This window comes from Porites lutea, chromosome 9 (assembly GCF_958299795.1).
Source record: "Porites lutea chromosome 9, jaPorLute2.1, whole genome shotgun sequence".
In the NCBI taxonomy this organism is placed as follows: domain Eukaryota; kingdom Metazoa; phylum Cnidaria; class Anthozoa; order Scleractinia; family Poritidae; genus Porites; species Porites lutea.
Genome location: NC_133209.1, coordinates 30,739,074 through 30,754,073, shown reverse-complemented (window position 1 = coordinate 30,754,073; position 15,000 = coordinate 30,739,074). Strand labels below are relative to the sequence as shown.

Here is a 15,000-nt window from a genome sequence, read left to right as displayed (position 1 = left end):
AACAAATCCTAGAAAGAATGTTCAGCTAGTTAATCGTCCTAGTGAAAACACAACCAAAGAAATGTCATGACAGTAGTAGCAAGATTTTGTTACAGACATAGGGGAGGCATATTTTTCGGCAACAGGTAGTCTAGAGTACTAAACGGGTGACTCGATTAAGAGTGTAGGCTGAGGGACATTTTGCACCTTGTTCTCCCAGGGGGAGGGTACTCCCTACAATAGCCTATACGGGGAGGCTCCGAACGAAAGGGGTACCTTTTTCTGGCTTTACGTTTATGAAAGGGTAGGGATTTCACTAGTTGAAGTATATGGAAGAGTAGGGAAATATGTCATTTTGGTCTGTGAAAAGGCCTAAAAGGAGTAGCAGATGCATTTCATGGGAGTGAAAAAGTCGAGAAAACGTTCTGGTTTGAGGTTTGTTCATACCGTAAAATTCCGAAAATAAGCCACGGGGCATATATTTTGCAAAGGCCCTTTTTGAGGGGCTTATTTATTCGGAGGGGCTTATCTACGGGGGGAAATTTGCGCTTCAAATCGATTGGGCTAGCCTTATAGTTGGAAGTAAATTTATCGTTTTTGCTTTGTTTCACTTTGTACTTGAGGGCAATTTTCCAAGTACAAGCCCCCCGGGGGGCTTATATTTGGAGGGGCGATTTAACGGAGCGTTTTTGCGGTATCCGTTTGGGGGGATTATATTTGGAGGGGCTTATTTTCGGAATTTTACGGTATCTTAGAGAAAGTGCATTTACAGCAGTTTAAAGGGATGCAAAGTTCTAAACTGTATGTATGTGAAAGGGGCACCAACTTTTTCTATCAAAAATGGGATATAAAAGGGTAAGGGGTTGGACCTCGTGGGGGAGCCTCCCCGTATAAAACTTTGTTGAGTACCCCCCGCCCTCGGGCTTGTGCAACAGTTAAGACCTTGGCTCGAGGTAAAATCGACAAAAACAACGAATTTTGTTTACCCTTTGTAACATTGACTTGAAAGGAATTAAAGCAGAGCTACATTGGAAATTGTATTTTCTTCAGCAATCGCTTAGGCCTGTTTCAAACGTCGTGCTACTGCCGTGCTAAGCTGGCTCGACTGTAGCTTGACTGCATCACAACACTAGCACGACTTGGTTTCACACGTCGAATTTAATTCGGTCGAATAGAACGACTGTAGGCGAAAACAAAACACAAAAATACAGAAACGGTTTAGCAAACTTTTAAATGTATTCTAATGTATTTATAATAGTTTTGAATTGAGTTCGGCACGGCAGTAGCGCGACGTTTGAAACCAAGTCAAGCTACTGCCGTACATTGATGATAAAATATCTGTATTTACCAAATCTACAGTACACATGATTATCTCGCCTAGCCTATAAAAATACATCCTAATTGTTGGTGGCTAAATGATGGGGGACACTAAAAAAAACATTGATGCTATACGATTGGCATTATAATTACAGATAAATACAGACGCCACAGTGCCTCCACCAAACTGTCAAGAAGAGATGATGAATAACTGGTTCACGTGCAGTTTCTAACTAAGAACTATTTTCTACTACTTGGTAGAGAGGTCTTTGGAAAGTTGTTGAGGTTGTGTAGGTTTAAATAGCTAAGGTACAGACTTATACTTATCACATTCCGCCACGGAATAACTTTGAATGCTTTTGCCTGAAGTTCTCCAGAACACGGACTATGGATGGCCTGCGTAGCTAGCCTGGCGATTTTGTTCGGAAGCGCGGTCCTATGGGCGGCAAATCCTCAGGGGGAATGGGGCAAGACGAACCCGCGCTCGTTCGCGTGTGCGCTTCCAAACAAAACCGCAAGCTACGCAGGCTACATTATAGACCGTAGTCAAACGACTAGCACGTTGAGTTCTTCTGGAGAACAAAACGGAAAAAAAAAGCCTAACAAATTGCTGGGGGTAACCGAGCAAACGGCTAAATGAAAACAATTTTTTGACATTTCACATGCAAAAACACTATATACAGTTATAAAACCTCAGGATAAAAACCCTGAGATATAGCCACTTAAGGCACCTGATACTAAGTGCAAAGTACTGAGCACATGCGCCGCCTCTTATTCCTCGACCCTTCTTAACAGTTTAGCAGAGGCCCTGATGAATCGTCACCACCTACACAACATTTCGGTATAGTTGGATCTGGTCATAGATCCACCGAAATGTTCACCACCTCTCCACGTTACGGTGTAGTCTTTTGAAACTGGGTTGAGTGAATTTCTGAGCAAACACAGACACACGCGTTTACTTGTAAAAAGAGACAGACGTTCTACGCGCTGTTGGAATTGTTCAAGAGCACGTTTGTTGTAGCCTTGGAAAAAGTTCTTGTTTGGCTAAACTCTTGACGATTCCAGCACAGAGGATTGGCAATTCGGTATTGCTCAGTGCTGATCTGGCAATGTAATTTAAACGTGCAGTCGCTAAAACGTAAAAGTACGTACTACTTATGTGACACTTCATATAGCAATTAGTATTAATGTAAAGGCGAAGACCCCTTGAGACATGACTGGGTAACATTATAAAAAGTGTAATACTATAGAAAAAAATATTTTTGGTTTTTAGTTACTTGTTACCCAAATGTTTCAAAAATCAGAATAGAAACACCCAGGGGAGGTAGGTGCAAGCAATCCATGGGTGAGAGGTCGTGCTCACGGCTCTTGCGAAAGCGGTAGAAGATACCGGGGAAAATCGACTTCAAATCCAACATCTTCAACCACACAGTCACGCCTTCTCTAAAGCATAAGGTAGGCTTAAGAATCTGAATGTAAAAAATAAGCAGCTTCCAAAATGGAGAGCTGATTGTTAGGGAGTTCTAGTTCCTGCTACTAATTCTTTACGGCCCCGGAACCAAACCCCGCATGGTACGAAATAACACAGTGTAACGCGTTTTGAAAAAGAAAACAAAGGCAAACATCAAGAGTTACGCAAACAAGAAGCTTCTCAAGGCTACAACATAACGCGGCTCTTACGGAGTTTCTCCCTCTCGTATCGTAACGCGCCCGCCATTCAGCATGTCAGGTTTGTCTGATTCTAACTTGAGTTCCTCCGCTCATCTGATGCCTGGGAATGGGAATAATCTCAGGCGCAGCAAGTAACTCGTCATCAGCTGGGAACTGAAATTTATTCCTTGTCATTTCGTAGCCACCACCGAATGGCGCATCTTCAGCGGGCAAACGAAGGGCCGGCATTGCTGCGTGACGTAACAAAGCTCCTGCTCGCCCGCGACCAGGTAAGACAGCTGTCTCTCTTAATAACCCACTGGCGCGATGTGGGGAGACTCGTTCGGCTCCAGGGGCATTTGCGAGCCCAGGGTCCATAGCTAAGACGCCATTGGTTGCTGGCCCTATCTCTGTTTGCAAACGGGATTGTTGCTTCCTGGCATTCGTCATGGCAGATGGTCGCGGCGGGCTTCCTGGCCCTTCAGACTCTGAACTGCTTAGCGGTGGAAAGTCGTACTCAGTGAAGAGTGTCTGTGGAGGAAGAGGTGGGACCGTAACTGGGTTAGACTTGACACTCGGCCGAGCTGCCACGGCTTCTTCGAGATCTTGTGCAAGTGGCTTCATCGTGAAGCCATTCCCCTCTGTACTTGTATTGCTTGCTTCTGAATCACTTCCACTGGCGATATCTGGCAACGACTGTCGCAGCCTAGACACAGCGCTGGGAGCTGGGCCGAGTTTCCTCTCTTTCACCCGTCCTTTCTTGTTCTCGTACTTATCTGCGAATTCTTGTCCCTCGTTCCAGGCCTCTCGATTAGCCAGTACGTCCTCTGGGACTCCATTAATCGTGTCCTCGTTGAAGTCCCCGTCGTATTGTCTTGCGCGCTGACGGTAGCTAAACTGGTTCAGTGAATGGAATTTTGAAGGAAGCAACTGACCTTTCATCTGGTAAGAAAAATAAACGACACAAAAAGAAGTTAAGAAAGTGAGTATGACATTCGCAGTAGAATTAACAACCTAAGGGGTTGAAAAAGAACCGGAAAAAATTGAGGCTTGACCGGGAACCGAACCCTGGCCTTTGTGATTGACCGCACGAAACCGCTTGGGTTGTTCATTCTACTGCGAAGATCATGTTCACTTTCATATCTTTATCCGCAGTTCAAATTGCGATTTATTTCATATATTTCCATTCATAAACAGAAAGTCTACTTTTTTCCTTCACAGTTGCATTCCACGCAGAAATTTTCTAAAAAGATGAGTAATTGAATCCAGAAGTACAAATCAATCCAAAGCGGTGCAGGAGCGTAGCGTCCGTATACGCACATACACCCATGCGTACAGCTGTTATCTGGAATGTTATTTTTTATTTCCTGAAAGCATTTTTATCCTTTTAAAAATGGGGATGACTGATAAATGTTTCGCATTATATTGGTGTTTAGTATATCCTTTATCCTTTCATTATTCCATATTCTGATGGCATCACTGGCCTTTTTTCCTGTTGACATACTATCTTACCGATGACATTAGAGATAGAGGGTAAAAAAAACAACACAAAAAACCACTAAGCACTGCATTTTCCTTCGTATTTACTTACCTCGATATAACTATCCTCCGTAGCTAGCGGTTTTTTGATGTGCTTTTTCATTTGTGGTTCACAGAGTAAGAGTTTCAGCCGCGCGAAAGCTGAACCGAGGTCGAAACAGAAAACGATGGGGGAGGGGGGCGAGGGGAGAAGGGTAGCAGGGTGCAAATAACGCAGTATCCCAGTTATCCCTAGTCAAGAAGTCCTTTGACTATTTCACAGCTTCGTACCTTGGGATTGACATCCCTAGCATCTCTAACCACGCTGAGGTATATATTGACTCCAAACAGAAATTCAGCTAACAAACGCTCCATCTGGGCAAGTCGTAATTCTCGAAGGTACATAACATGCTGGAAAAAAAAAGATAACAAACGAAGATAACAGTACACTTCACCACTTTTTGGGTTCTCCATCCATGGGCAACTCAACGTAAGGAAAATTTGTTAAACAATGACAACCTTAAGAAAGATAAGATGATTTTTTCGTCCGTGACACAGGCGGCTCAGAAGAGAAAATCGGAAACTACGACCTTCTGGGTACTAGTTTAGATGCTCTACCACTGAGCTACAGGAGACTCGTAGGAGGTAAGGTCACTAAACAAGGTTCTTGTGACAAACAAGAGATGTTTTCCCTAGCGGGCTAAGACTGGATATCGATATATCCGCAAAGCAAGAAATGTGAAAGTGAATTTTACTTTTTGTTTCCCCCGAGCAGCCTGTATCACTGACTGAAAAATCATCTTTATCATGTACCTCACCAGGCTTAAAATTGACCTTCATATTTCTATCAATAACGACCTCTTCGTACATAGTTTTCTCATATCTTCATGTTTGATATTAAAGAGGTGTGATTTCAAGGCGAAAAAAAGATGCCCGAGATTAAAGTATCATGGCCTACCCTTGCAGCTGCGTCCACCAGAGCTGCTGGAGATGGTCGCTCTGCCCAAACAGACTCTTTCCTCTGCAAAAAAAGTTTTAAAAAAGGCAGTCACAAAAAGCACCTGCGGATAAGGCGAACGACCTTTCACATAAGACGCCCAGCCGTTATGAAAAACTTATGGGCAAAAACAGAAACAGAAACCTTTTTATAATAAGCAAGTAAGAGAGAAGAATTCTCGATTTTTTGTGGGCGTTTTAAATAAAACAATTATTCCACTCGCGCTTGTTGGATATAAGATGATTAGAGCCAACTCGGCGCTACTCGTTGGCTATCTACCATCTCATATCCAATGCGCACTGGTAGAATAATTGTCAATTATTCAACTAATTTATTCTTGTTTTTTCATGTCACAACGCTGGCTTTAAGGTGGACAGTGAACACTTGATTTAGACTATGTTACTACTATATACACGTAAGAACGGTGATTTCGACGCGATTTCTCTAACGGAGCGCCGATCTCTAAAGTGGAGAGTCACATATCGGAAAGGTGTTCAAACGATACCGGGTCGCTCTTCGTGCCGAAAGCTTTCCGTATAGCATGAACATAGCCTTACTCATATCTCGATAAACAACACATTATTAGCTACCTGCATGTACTGAAGCCGCACTTTCTGGAAGTTGACTTGATCAGGTGACACATTGAGGTATTCATACAGACACGCTACGATACCATTGACATACCTAGCAAGACAAGTACAGGATAAAAAGGTATTAATAACAGCTTAGTATTGTGTGAATAGAAGTCCAATTCCTTCCAAGTGATTTACAGAATTAACTGAGGAAGGTGTGGCACAGTCGGTGGAGTGCTAGTCTGCGGATCGGGAAGTCGTGGGTTCGAACCAATACACAGGGTCTTAAATAACCAAGGAGGAGGGTACTAGCTTTGTCCTGCAAAGGGCTTAAAAACGAATAGGCCACTTCCGGGTTTTTAAAAACTCTCACTTTCAAAATGAGTCCCAGTGGACAACCTTTCTTATGAAAATGAGTTTTATTTGCACGAGAATGAAAAATCATTTCCATATCAAAGGCTGGGCACTTAATCTCGTTTTGAAATAGAGGCCCGGTGGAAACTCCAAAATGGCCTATTAAATGGTGGTTCAGTATTCAATAGGCCCAGATATAAAAAGCGTTTTAAATAGTACCCCATGCGACTGGGTTTTGTAAAGTTCGTCTATGTGTCACGGCAACTTGCCCATTTCTCTGGTTAACTCAAATTAATACGAACTATACATACATGTACATAAAAGATTATGATTCGGTAGTTTCGTTAAGTAAAGGAGAGGGGTCTTGGGCCCTCCTCAAGGATCGAACACTACAAGCAGTCACTTTGGGGGACAAAACATTCAACAGCAGGCGAGTTAACCGGGAGGGGGCGAAGGCAAATTGACATTGGGTTTACCTTTTCAGATTGCACAGTTTGATGCTCAGGCTCAAAAATTAGCTTTATGGCAATCAATCGTTTCACCTGGGAGTCATTTCGCTAACGTCCAGCTCGCTAACTTCCTAAGTCGTTTCGCTAGTGAATTATCGATATTATGTTGAATATCCTTTCTCTTTCTAAACTAATTTGGTGAGCAAATAAGAAGCAATGTAAAGTTATGAGTTGTTCTTAAGCCTGTTACATGCCGTGATGACTAGCAGTATCTTTAAGTCTGATAGAGAAAGTTAGCTAGGCCACCCACAACTTAAGACATTAGCGAAACAACCGTTAGTCAGAATTGTGTGAGTGCATACCTCGGCAGTTCACCTCCCTTCTCTTTCTTATAAATCATGACATCTGCTACCTGTATTGGGAAGAAATACAGTAGCAAAAGTAAGAGCTACTGATAATTTGTGAAAGGCTGTCCTACTCTGCACTAGACCAGAGTTGTTCTTGTCTGAGAAAACAGCCGACATTTTGCGACGCCACTACAGATTTCCCCGCGAAATGACGTCTGAGAAACGACCGCAGAAATTCCATACTGATGACGCGTCATTAGCCAGATCTAACTCTAACTCTAAATATTGTTTTGTCGCCAACATCCAGGGGTCTTCACGTTAACTTTAAAACGCTAAAAAATAAAGGATGGTAAGGATTGAAATTCATCTTCCACTTTTGTTGCCAAGCTTCTAATCTATATAGATCATCCTGAAGATCAGCTGCATCTTCATCACAACAGATTGTTCCATATAACAATGCATCATCATCAAAAAGTCTAACGGCAGAGTTAGATCTGGATAGTGCTTCTGATTGGTTGAAGCAAATCGCTCCCAAGCGGCCCAACCAATGGGAAGGGAATTTCTGCGCTCATTCCTCAGACGTCATTTCGGAGGGAAACCAGAGGTGGCGTCAAGAAATGTCGGTTGTTTTCTCAGACTAGAGCTGTTCTATAGGTAAACCGGTCGTTTCGAAACAAACTCAAGCAGTGAAATTGCACAAAAATTTCTTTCCCTTCGAATATAGTATGCGCGTGAAAAAGAAAAACATTTTTGAAACAACTGTGTTGCAAAGAAATATCAAAAGAAAATGAATATGCTGTTTCCTAAGGTAACAATAAATTTTCTAATACGAAAGAAAATAAAATGTACCTGAGTGTCAAACACGTTCACAAGTCGAACACGATATTGATGATACAATGCATCACTGACCTGTCTACAGTCATGAATTACCTACATATAGTAGACAAAAACATAACAATACTTTGAACATTTGAATCCTTACAGCGAGACAGCAGAAAGCAACCTAAACTGGAGAACCAAGGTTAAGTTTTATGATTTTGCCCATTCTTTGTTACACATGACCTCAAATTTACAAACTGATGGAATAAATCCCTTTTAAGGGTCAGTGCCACATTTATAAAAACACTGTTGATTTATACCAAGCACTACAAGTTTTTCCTTTGTACAAATTGAGACAAACTTGAAAAAAGCCCAGGCCCTGTCTCTTAAGTTAAACTGGATGCAACCTGTTTTAATCTACTTTTGCATCAGTTTTGCCCATCCATGCTTCTTTATGGCTTTTCTGTATTTTCTTGTGTCCAGTCTGCAGTTCGACGTGTGCTTTACTCTCCCACCAACACTGCCTCAATGTTATACCTTGAGTATATCTCCACTTTCCAGAATGTCTTGTAGTCCTTCATCAAAACAAGGAGCTCCAAGAGTGAGGACATCAAACAAGTAAATTACTCTACTACAACCAATCTGAAAGGACAAAAACAAAATCACTGGTCTCTAAAGGACCCTAGCAACACCTTTCACTAAAAAGGTCACTTCTGTATCACACCAGGATTAGTAGAATCCCCTCTACTAACTAATATCACACCCAACTTGCTGACATTTTCCAAATAACATTATTTTTAAAATTTTAGCAGGGCTCAAAAAAAAACCCGTCCAGTCATCCTGGACAAGTAGATGTTCTTGTTGGACAAGAACATTTTTAACCTCACTTGTCCGATGGGCAAGGGTCCAGGCATGTCAAATCATTAGCTAAGACAGGCAGGACGTGGCCCAGGGCAAGGAAAGTATGAAAGCTACTTGCTTAATATTTTAGCATTTTTCTAGTCCTGTTTAGGCACTGTGGTTGCAATTTGGAGGGTAAATAACACTGTGTTTTATGTTAGATGATACTGAATGTTGAAATAACTAATTTCTCAATGTTATAAAATGGAAAAGAAAGAAAGGCAGAAAAATTCAGGCTTGGCAGAATTTGAAACCCGACCTTTGCAATAACTAAACTAATAACGGCACTGCACCGGCATCGTAGAGGAGAGGGTTCAAATCCTGGAGAGCCTGAATTTTTTTCAGGCTACACTATATCTTTTCACAACTGTGCAAGTTGCGTCTTTAACTGCAATGATCTTCTTTGCACTTATAATTCTGACTGTTATTAGGGGTACATTTTAGGTGGACCTACCACAAGCCAACAAAGCTTTCCAAATCTTCCAAGATTGACACCTTCACAACACACTCCAATCACTCGTTGTTTACTTATGAACTTCACCTGTATGAAGAAAAGTGCTGCAATCAGTTATAATCTACATGTAGGTGATAGACATATTATAGAGTTTATTTTTATTGAACAAAACATAATATTTCAATCATCTTCTTTCCCTTTCCTTCTTTTTAAGCCAACTCTTCCACCACCTCTACTGGTTTAAGCTATTTGACAATGAAAGATATTCTACACTAATTGGTTAAAATCCTCTGCAAAAAGTCAATAAATTACAATTTTGACATTGGCCTGGTAGAATAAGGGATGTTGGAACTACCAAAGAAGGAACAATATCTTTTTAAGGATCATAAGAAAAAATATAAAACTGTCCACTATAAGTGGGTGTCATTACAACTAGCGTACACAGTACTATTGTAATGAGAAATGTTAACTGTTGTTTGACCAAACTGATCTTTGTGGAGTTGAACTGCTTTGAAACAGCCACTTTGGGGATCGAAGTACATGGAACTGACTGCTTTAGCAAGGTGGCCATTATGTGAAGATAGCTAAAGGGTGTAATATTGCACCAATTTTTGGAGAAAAGGGTGGAACATTTCTGAATGCTTGTGAGAACACAATAATAAAAAAACAATCAAAATAGCGTCAATAAAACAACCCATAATGTTCAGAAAAAAAGTTACAAAACAAAACGTCTGAGGCACAGTGAGTACATCAGTTTGTGCTTCATTGATTTAGAAGCATTGGATTGGAATCTTAACAAATTTAAAGAATCTAAATGAATTTCCAATAGCTTTTGTGACAAGGTTTTCTTGCATGAACCTGCCCCCCACCATATAAAGTGGACAAAATGTCCGGCCATCCAAGGATTTGACCAGACAAAGCCTATTTTTGACTGGACATGGTCCATTGACCGGTTGTTATTTCAAGCCCTGAGTAGTGGTTCGGCTGTATTTTAGCGGTTTTATTAACTAACTATATACTAGTGCCATTCTTACTGCTTCTTCAAACTGTCCTCCAAAGGCATCTATAACCACAGTTGATGGTATGTCATCTGGACTTAGATTTTCCTTTTCATCGTCATCTGATATCACATCAGATAGATCTAAAGAGAAAAATGTAAAAAAATTGTCTTTTTGAAAGACATATTAACCTCATATTGTGGGCAGGGAAAGTTTGCTAACAATAACTATGTCTTGCACTCTTATTTTAGACTCTTTCAAAAACTGGTGAAAATGGCATGCAGCTGAGCGAATAAAGGCCATTAAAAAGAAACATGACTCAGCAGATAGCCCATGGGATAAGGCTTTGGAAAAGCCGCCAACATTTCAAGGCAAGGAAATGGATTTACATTCGAACAAAAGTGGCCATCCTTTGAAACTCCTCTTTGTAGTGTTACAGTATATACTTACATTTTTCTGCTTCAATTGGTTGTCTCTTGAGAAGGCTGGCACCCTCGTCACTGACATCTCGTGATAAGGACCCACTAGAAACTGCCATTTTCTTTAGCCCCAGCTTTGTATTAATCCCAATACCAGCATCTTTAAAAGCTTTTCTGATTCCTCGCCCTCTACCTTCCCCAAACTTTACATCTGGCTTGTAAGAAGCTGGCTTTGAATGATGAGAATTTGAGCTTTCTGGTTTTTTCTCAGGTGGTCTTTCGTCTTTCTTTGTGATATCATTTTTCCCCTCACTAAAAAAGAAGAGTACAAAATTTAAATTTATTACATGTAGTTCTTTGATCTATGGTTCCCATTCCAAACAGCAGAAAGCAGTCTGGAATTTATTGCATTACCTATAGATGGTTTTCACAGAGACGTCATCAAATTGTTAAGTCAAAATAGGGCAGTTTTTACAAATTCTTATTTACACTAGGTTGAAGATAACAAAAAATAAATCTTTGTACAAGTTTCCATTCTCATAGCATGTTTCATTTCAAAAATACAGCAAATTGAACTTCCGAGTTTTCGCAGTGCGTGATGCCAAAATAGGAATGCTATCTTGTTGAAAAAAAGTCTCTCCTCTTGATTTTCAGCAAGTATGCTAGTTCTCGAGTGAAAAGAAAGAGCTTTTATAGAAAAAGTGAACTCCAGATGTTTCTGTTGATTTCTGGCAGCCATACTGGTGGACCAAAACGGTACACCAATATGGCATCTCCATACAAAGCTCTACAAAGGTGCATGAAATGTTTCGGCAAATCAGCAAATAACTCAGAAACTGTAGGCCACAATTAAGACCTGAGACTTTGAAAAATTGTTTATATATTAGTCTTTCATAATATCTCATTTTCGTGGCTTCTTCCTCTGGACGGTTTCCAATTTGTTTTTTTTTTTGGCGTGACAGTGAAAACGATCTATACAAAATTATGCAATTTGAGACTCTCATGTTCCCCTACCCTCTTTGATAGGACTTAGGAGATGATTGCAGCATTTCATCCTTATCTCCTAAATACTTACTAGTCACTATAATTCAAACGGGACCCCGAAGAGTTCACACTGCAAGAAGATCAAGTGCTCATTTAAATCGGGAATTTCAATGAAGTCTCTTGTGTTTGACTTACGACAAAACTTTCGGAAATAAATTTCTAAAGCTGTGCTTTTTGTTTGCTCGGTCACACTTTTGGTCACATTCAGGAACAACCTAGCCTCTAACTTAAAACACTTGGTCAAAATTTTCACTGTTGAATTTATGAATAAAACTTATGCAACATCTACATGTAGAAATTTGTTTGCCGCCAGACTTGCCGTCAACTGAAGACTATTTTTCATTTCTGTTAAGTTTTAAAAGTTTTCTTGTACTACCGCTACATATGCAGGTGACATAACCAGACGTGAGGTGGTCTGGGGTTAATTTAATAATACTCTTACAAGCGTAATTTACAAGTGTAGCGATTTAACTTTCAGACTCTGAAATGATGGTTACACTTGTAAATTACACTTGTAAAAGTTTTTGGTAATAAATTGACCCATGGTTTGTATGTCATGGGTTGTATCTTGTTGGGTCTGGCTGCTCATTTAAGATGGTAATGACCTCTGGTAAGTTTTGAAACAAACAAGCAAACAAATAAAACACATATGACTTTTACTCACTTTGCTTGTTGATTGCAATTAATATCAGGTTGATCCAGTAACTCCACTATCAAACAATAATCAGACAACCAAGAACTAAGGTTAGTTTTTACCACAGTTCATACAAAAAAATGCAACCACTCTTGATTGGCCGAAAGAGTACAGTGAATTTTGAAAATCAGCGCCTGGGATGTCATCTAGCTGCAGATTATACAATAATCATGTCAAGGACACTCAACGTCACGGGTGATCAAGTCATGTATGACCACGGTGCATGATTTCTAAGAATAATCATGTCAAGTTTGTGCGCTTTGTGTTGCTTGCCGTCAGTGAAGAAGCAAAAACATGACTTCCAGGTTTGCTTCATTGACCAAGCAAGACATCAAAAAAATAGTTGAAGACAAGGACTCACAAACACAAAAAGGTCTACGAAGGTGGCAAAGGAGCTGTTTGCTGATTATGTTAAAGAGAAAAAACTGAGAGAACCTGAGGAAAAAAAAGAGTTGGCAGAAACTTTGAAAACATTTTATGTCAAAGCAAGAAAGAAAGCCATTCGTTCAATGTATAATAAAACAGTTATTAGATTCGGTTTTTGTGATATCCAGAATAATCAAGGTCTCGGTAAGGGCTATCAGCCTCAGCCGATAACCCCTTCCTTGACCTTGATTATTCTGAATATAACAAAAACCTCATCCAATTGTTTATAATTTCACAGATAGTACAAAAATGCATATTCCCAGTGTATTATAATCAGTCTTTAAGGCTTGAACTGTTTGCTTCACCAACTTCTCCACATTTTTCAGTTCACTTGTCTTAAACTGGTAGTTAAATTTTGCATGAAATATTGAACACTTTGTGTCAATAAGTTATGATAAAGCAGTTATGATTTGACATTCTGTCTTGGACAACCAAAAAGCATCAAAACCACTTTCCAGGCCACTACATTCAAAGTGAAGAAAATTCAAGGACTTTTCAAGGACTTGCACAGAAATTTAAGGACTTTTCGAGGAAAAATGGCATTCGAGGACTTTTCAAGACTGTGCAAACCCTGTTTACCTCTTAAGAGTAATTAATTAAGTATATTAATAAAAGGTAGTTGATCTGCCTTCTTTGATTTCCAAGACTTACCATTACTTAGTTCATGTCCAAAGAAATGATGAAAACCATGAAGTCTTCTCCCTGTACTACAGGAAATCACTAAAAACAATCATCAAATTACAGTTATTATTAATTAACATCCACTTTACATTATAATGGAAAGTCTGTGTGTGCAAAGCATACACAGTGGAGCCCCATAGCTATAATGGGATAGAAATTTAAAACTGAAAACCTATCAATGCCAGAAAATCTGGTTATGACGTCGGCGTACACTGTCCATACAAACTGTGACAGTAGGGGTAAAAAACTCAGTAAGATAGGGAAGAGAGTCCCAGACAAGTACATTGTGTTTCATTTTGGCGCAAATTAAACATTTTAGGGGCAACCAATGAGTCGCTTGCGTAAAAATCTAGATTGAAGTTTCTTGTGTTTGTCTTAAAAAATGTCTAAAAATGGTTTAAGTATGGCGTGTGATTTGTGCCAGTTTACATGCTAAATAACATTGTTCATTCTCCCCAAAAAGAAAGTACATATTATAAGATTTGTACATTATTTCACCAACAGACTCGTGACTTTGCTGTAGATTGAGTCTAGCACACATTTAACCATATTTTAAAAATACACAGCAAGCAAAGGGCAGTTTGTGTACACTACAAAATTAAGGTTATTCATAAGGAGAAATGAACTAAGTTATCAACTTTCCAAAATGTAAATAGCTTCAGAATCCTACAACAAAGTCAAAGTCTCTTTGACTCTGAAGATGACTACCGCACAGGTTGTCAAAGCATCAGTCAGTGTCAACAACAACAGTCCTATTCAGGACTACGTTCACCCAGACGATCAAACTCTACCTCCTTTTGACATTTGTGAAAGTTGACGCACAAATAATTTGAGGAAGAGTGTCGATGGACTACCTACTATCTGAAAGGGTATTCTGACTTAAATAAGGCTTCATTGCAAGAAACTGAGTAATCAGAAATCTACCTTTGGTGGACAACTTCATACAAATGACTGTATTTCGTCAACCCAAGCCCCGCATTGGTGCCTTTTTTCACATTACAAATTGAACTCCCAAATTGGTTTACACACTGGTGCGATTACAGACCAAATTGCACTGGGTCCTTCAGTGATTATAAATTTGATATCCTGGACAGAATAAGTGATATCAATTTCTTTGTTGCCTATTAAAGCTGTACCAAGTAAAGAACAACGTCAGCCTTACTGTGTAAACGTATAACTAACAATAAAGCAAGTGTTGTATAATACAAAGATTGTATTGTCTTGGTGGATTTCCTGTTTGTCATATTATTTAAGTCAAAACGAAAAATATATTTCTTAAAAAATGAGGCTTTGTTCCCAGTGGATCAGCTGATTACTGCGGGCCACGGTAACAGCACATTTAACACGAAAATTTGTGGCCGGGTATTCTGAAGTTTCCTTTG

The 15,000-nt window shown here is 39.8% G+C and overlaps 1 protein-coding gene across 1 annotated transcript in view; it reads right to left on the bottom strand.

Annotated features, from left to right (window-relative positions):
* Positions 1-1,176: 1,176 nt before the first annotated feature.
* LOC140948620 (piRNA biogenesis protein EXD1-like) overlaps positions 1,177-15,000 on the bottom strand; it is a 14,468-nt gene continuing 644 nt past the window's right edge. Inside the window, exons 2-13 of the mRNA XM_073397886.1 lie at positions 13,589-13,657; positions 12,482-12,527; positions 10,805-11,085; positions 10,391-10,497; positions 9,357-9,443; positions 8,540-8,644; positions 8,033-8,113; positions 7,199-7,248; positions 6,052-6,145; positions 5,423-5,485; positions 4,756-4,875; positions 1,177-3,888 (exon numbers count right to left, since the gene is read on the bottom strand). Coding sequence (XP_073253987.1) covers positions 3,022-3,888; positions 4,756-4,875; positions 5,423-5,485; positions 6,052-6,145; positions 7,199-7,248; positions 8,033-8,113; positions 8,540-8,644; positions 9,357-9,443; positions 10,391-10,497; positions 10,805-11,085; positions 12,482-12,527; positions 13,589-13,657 — 1,970 coding nt within the window. The 3' untranslated portion in view covers positions 1,177-3,021. The remainder of the gene's footprint in view (positions 3,889-4,755; positions 4,876-5,422; positions 5,486-6,051; positions 6,146-7,198; positions 7,249-8,032; positions 8,114-8,539; positions 8,645-9,356; positions 9,444-10,390; positions 10,498-10,804; positions 11,086-12,481; positions 12,528-13,588; positions 13,658-15,000) is intronic.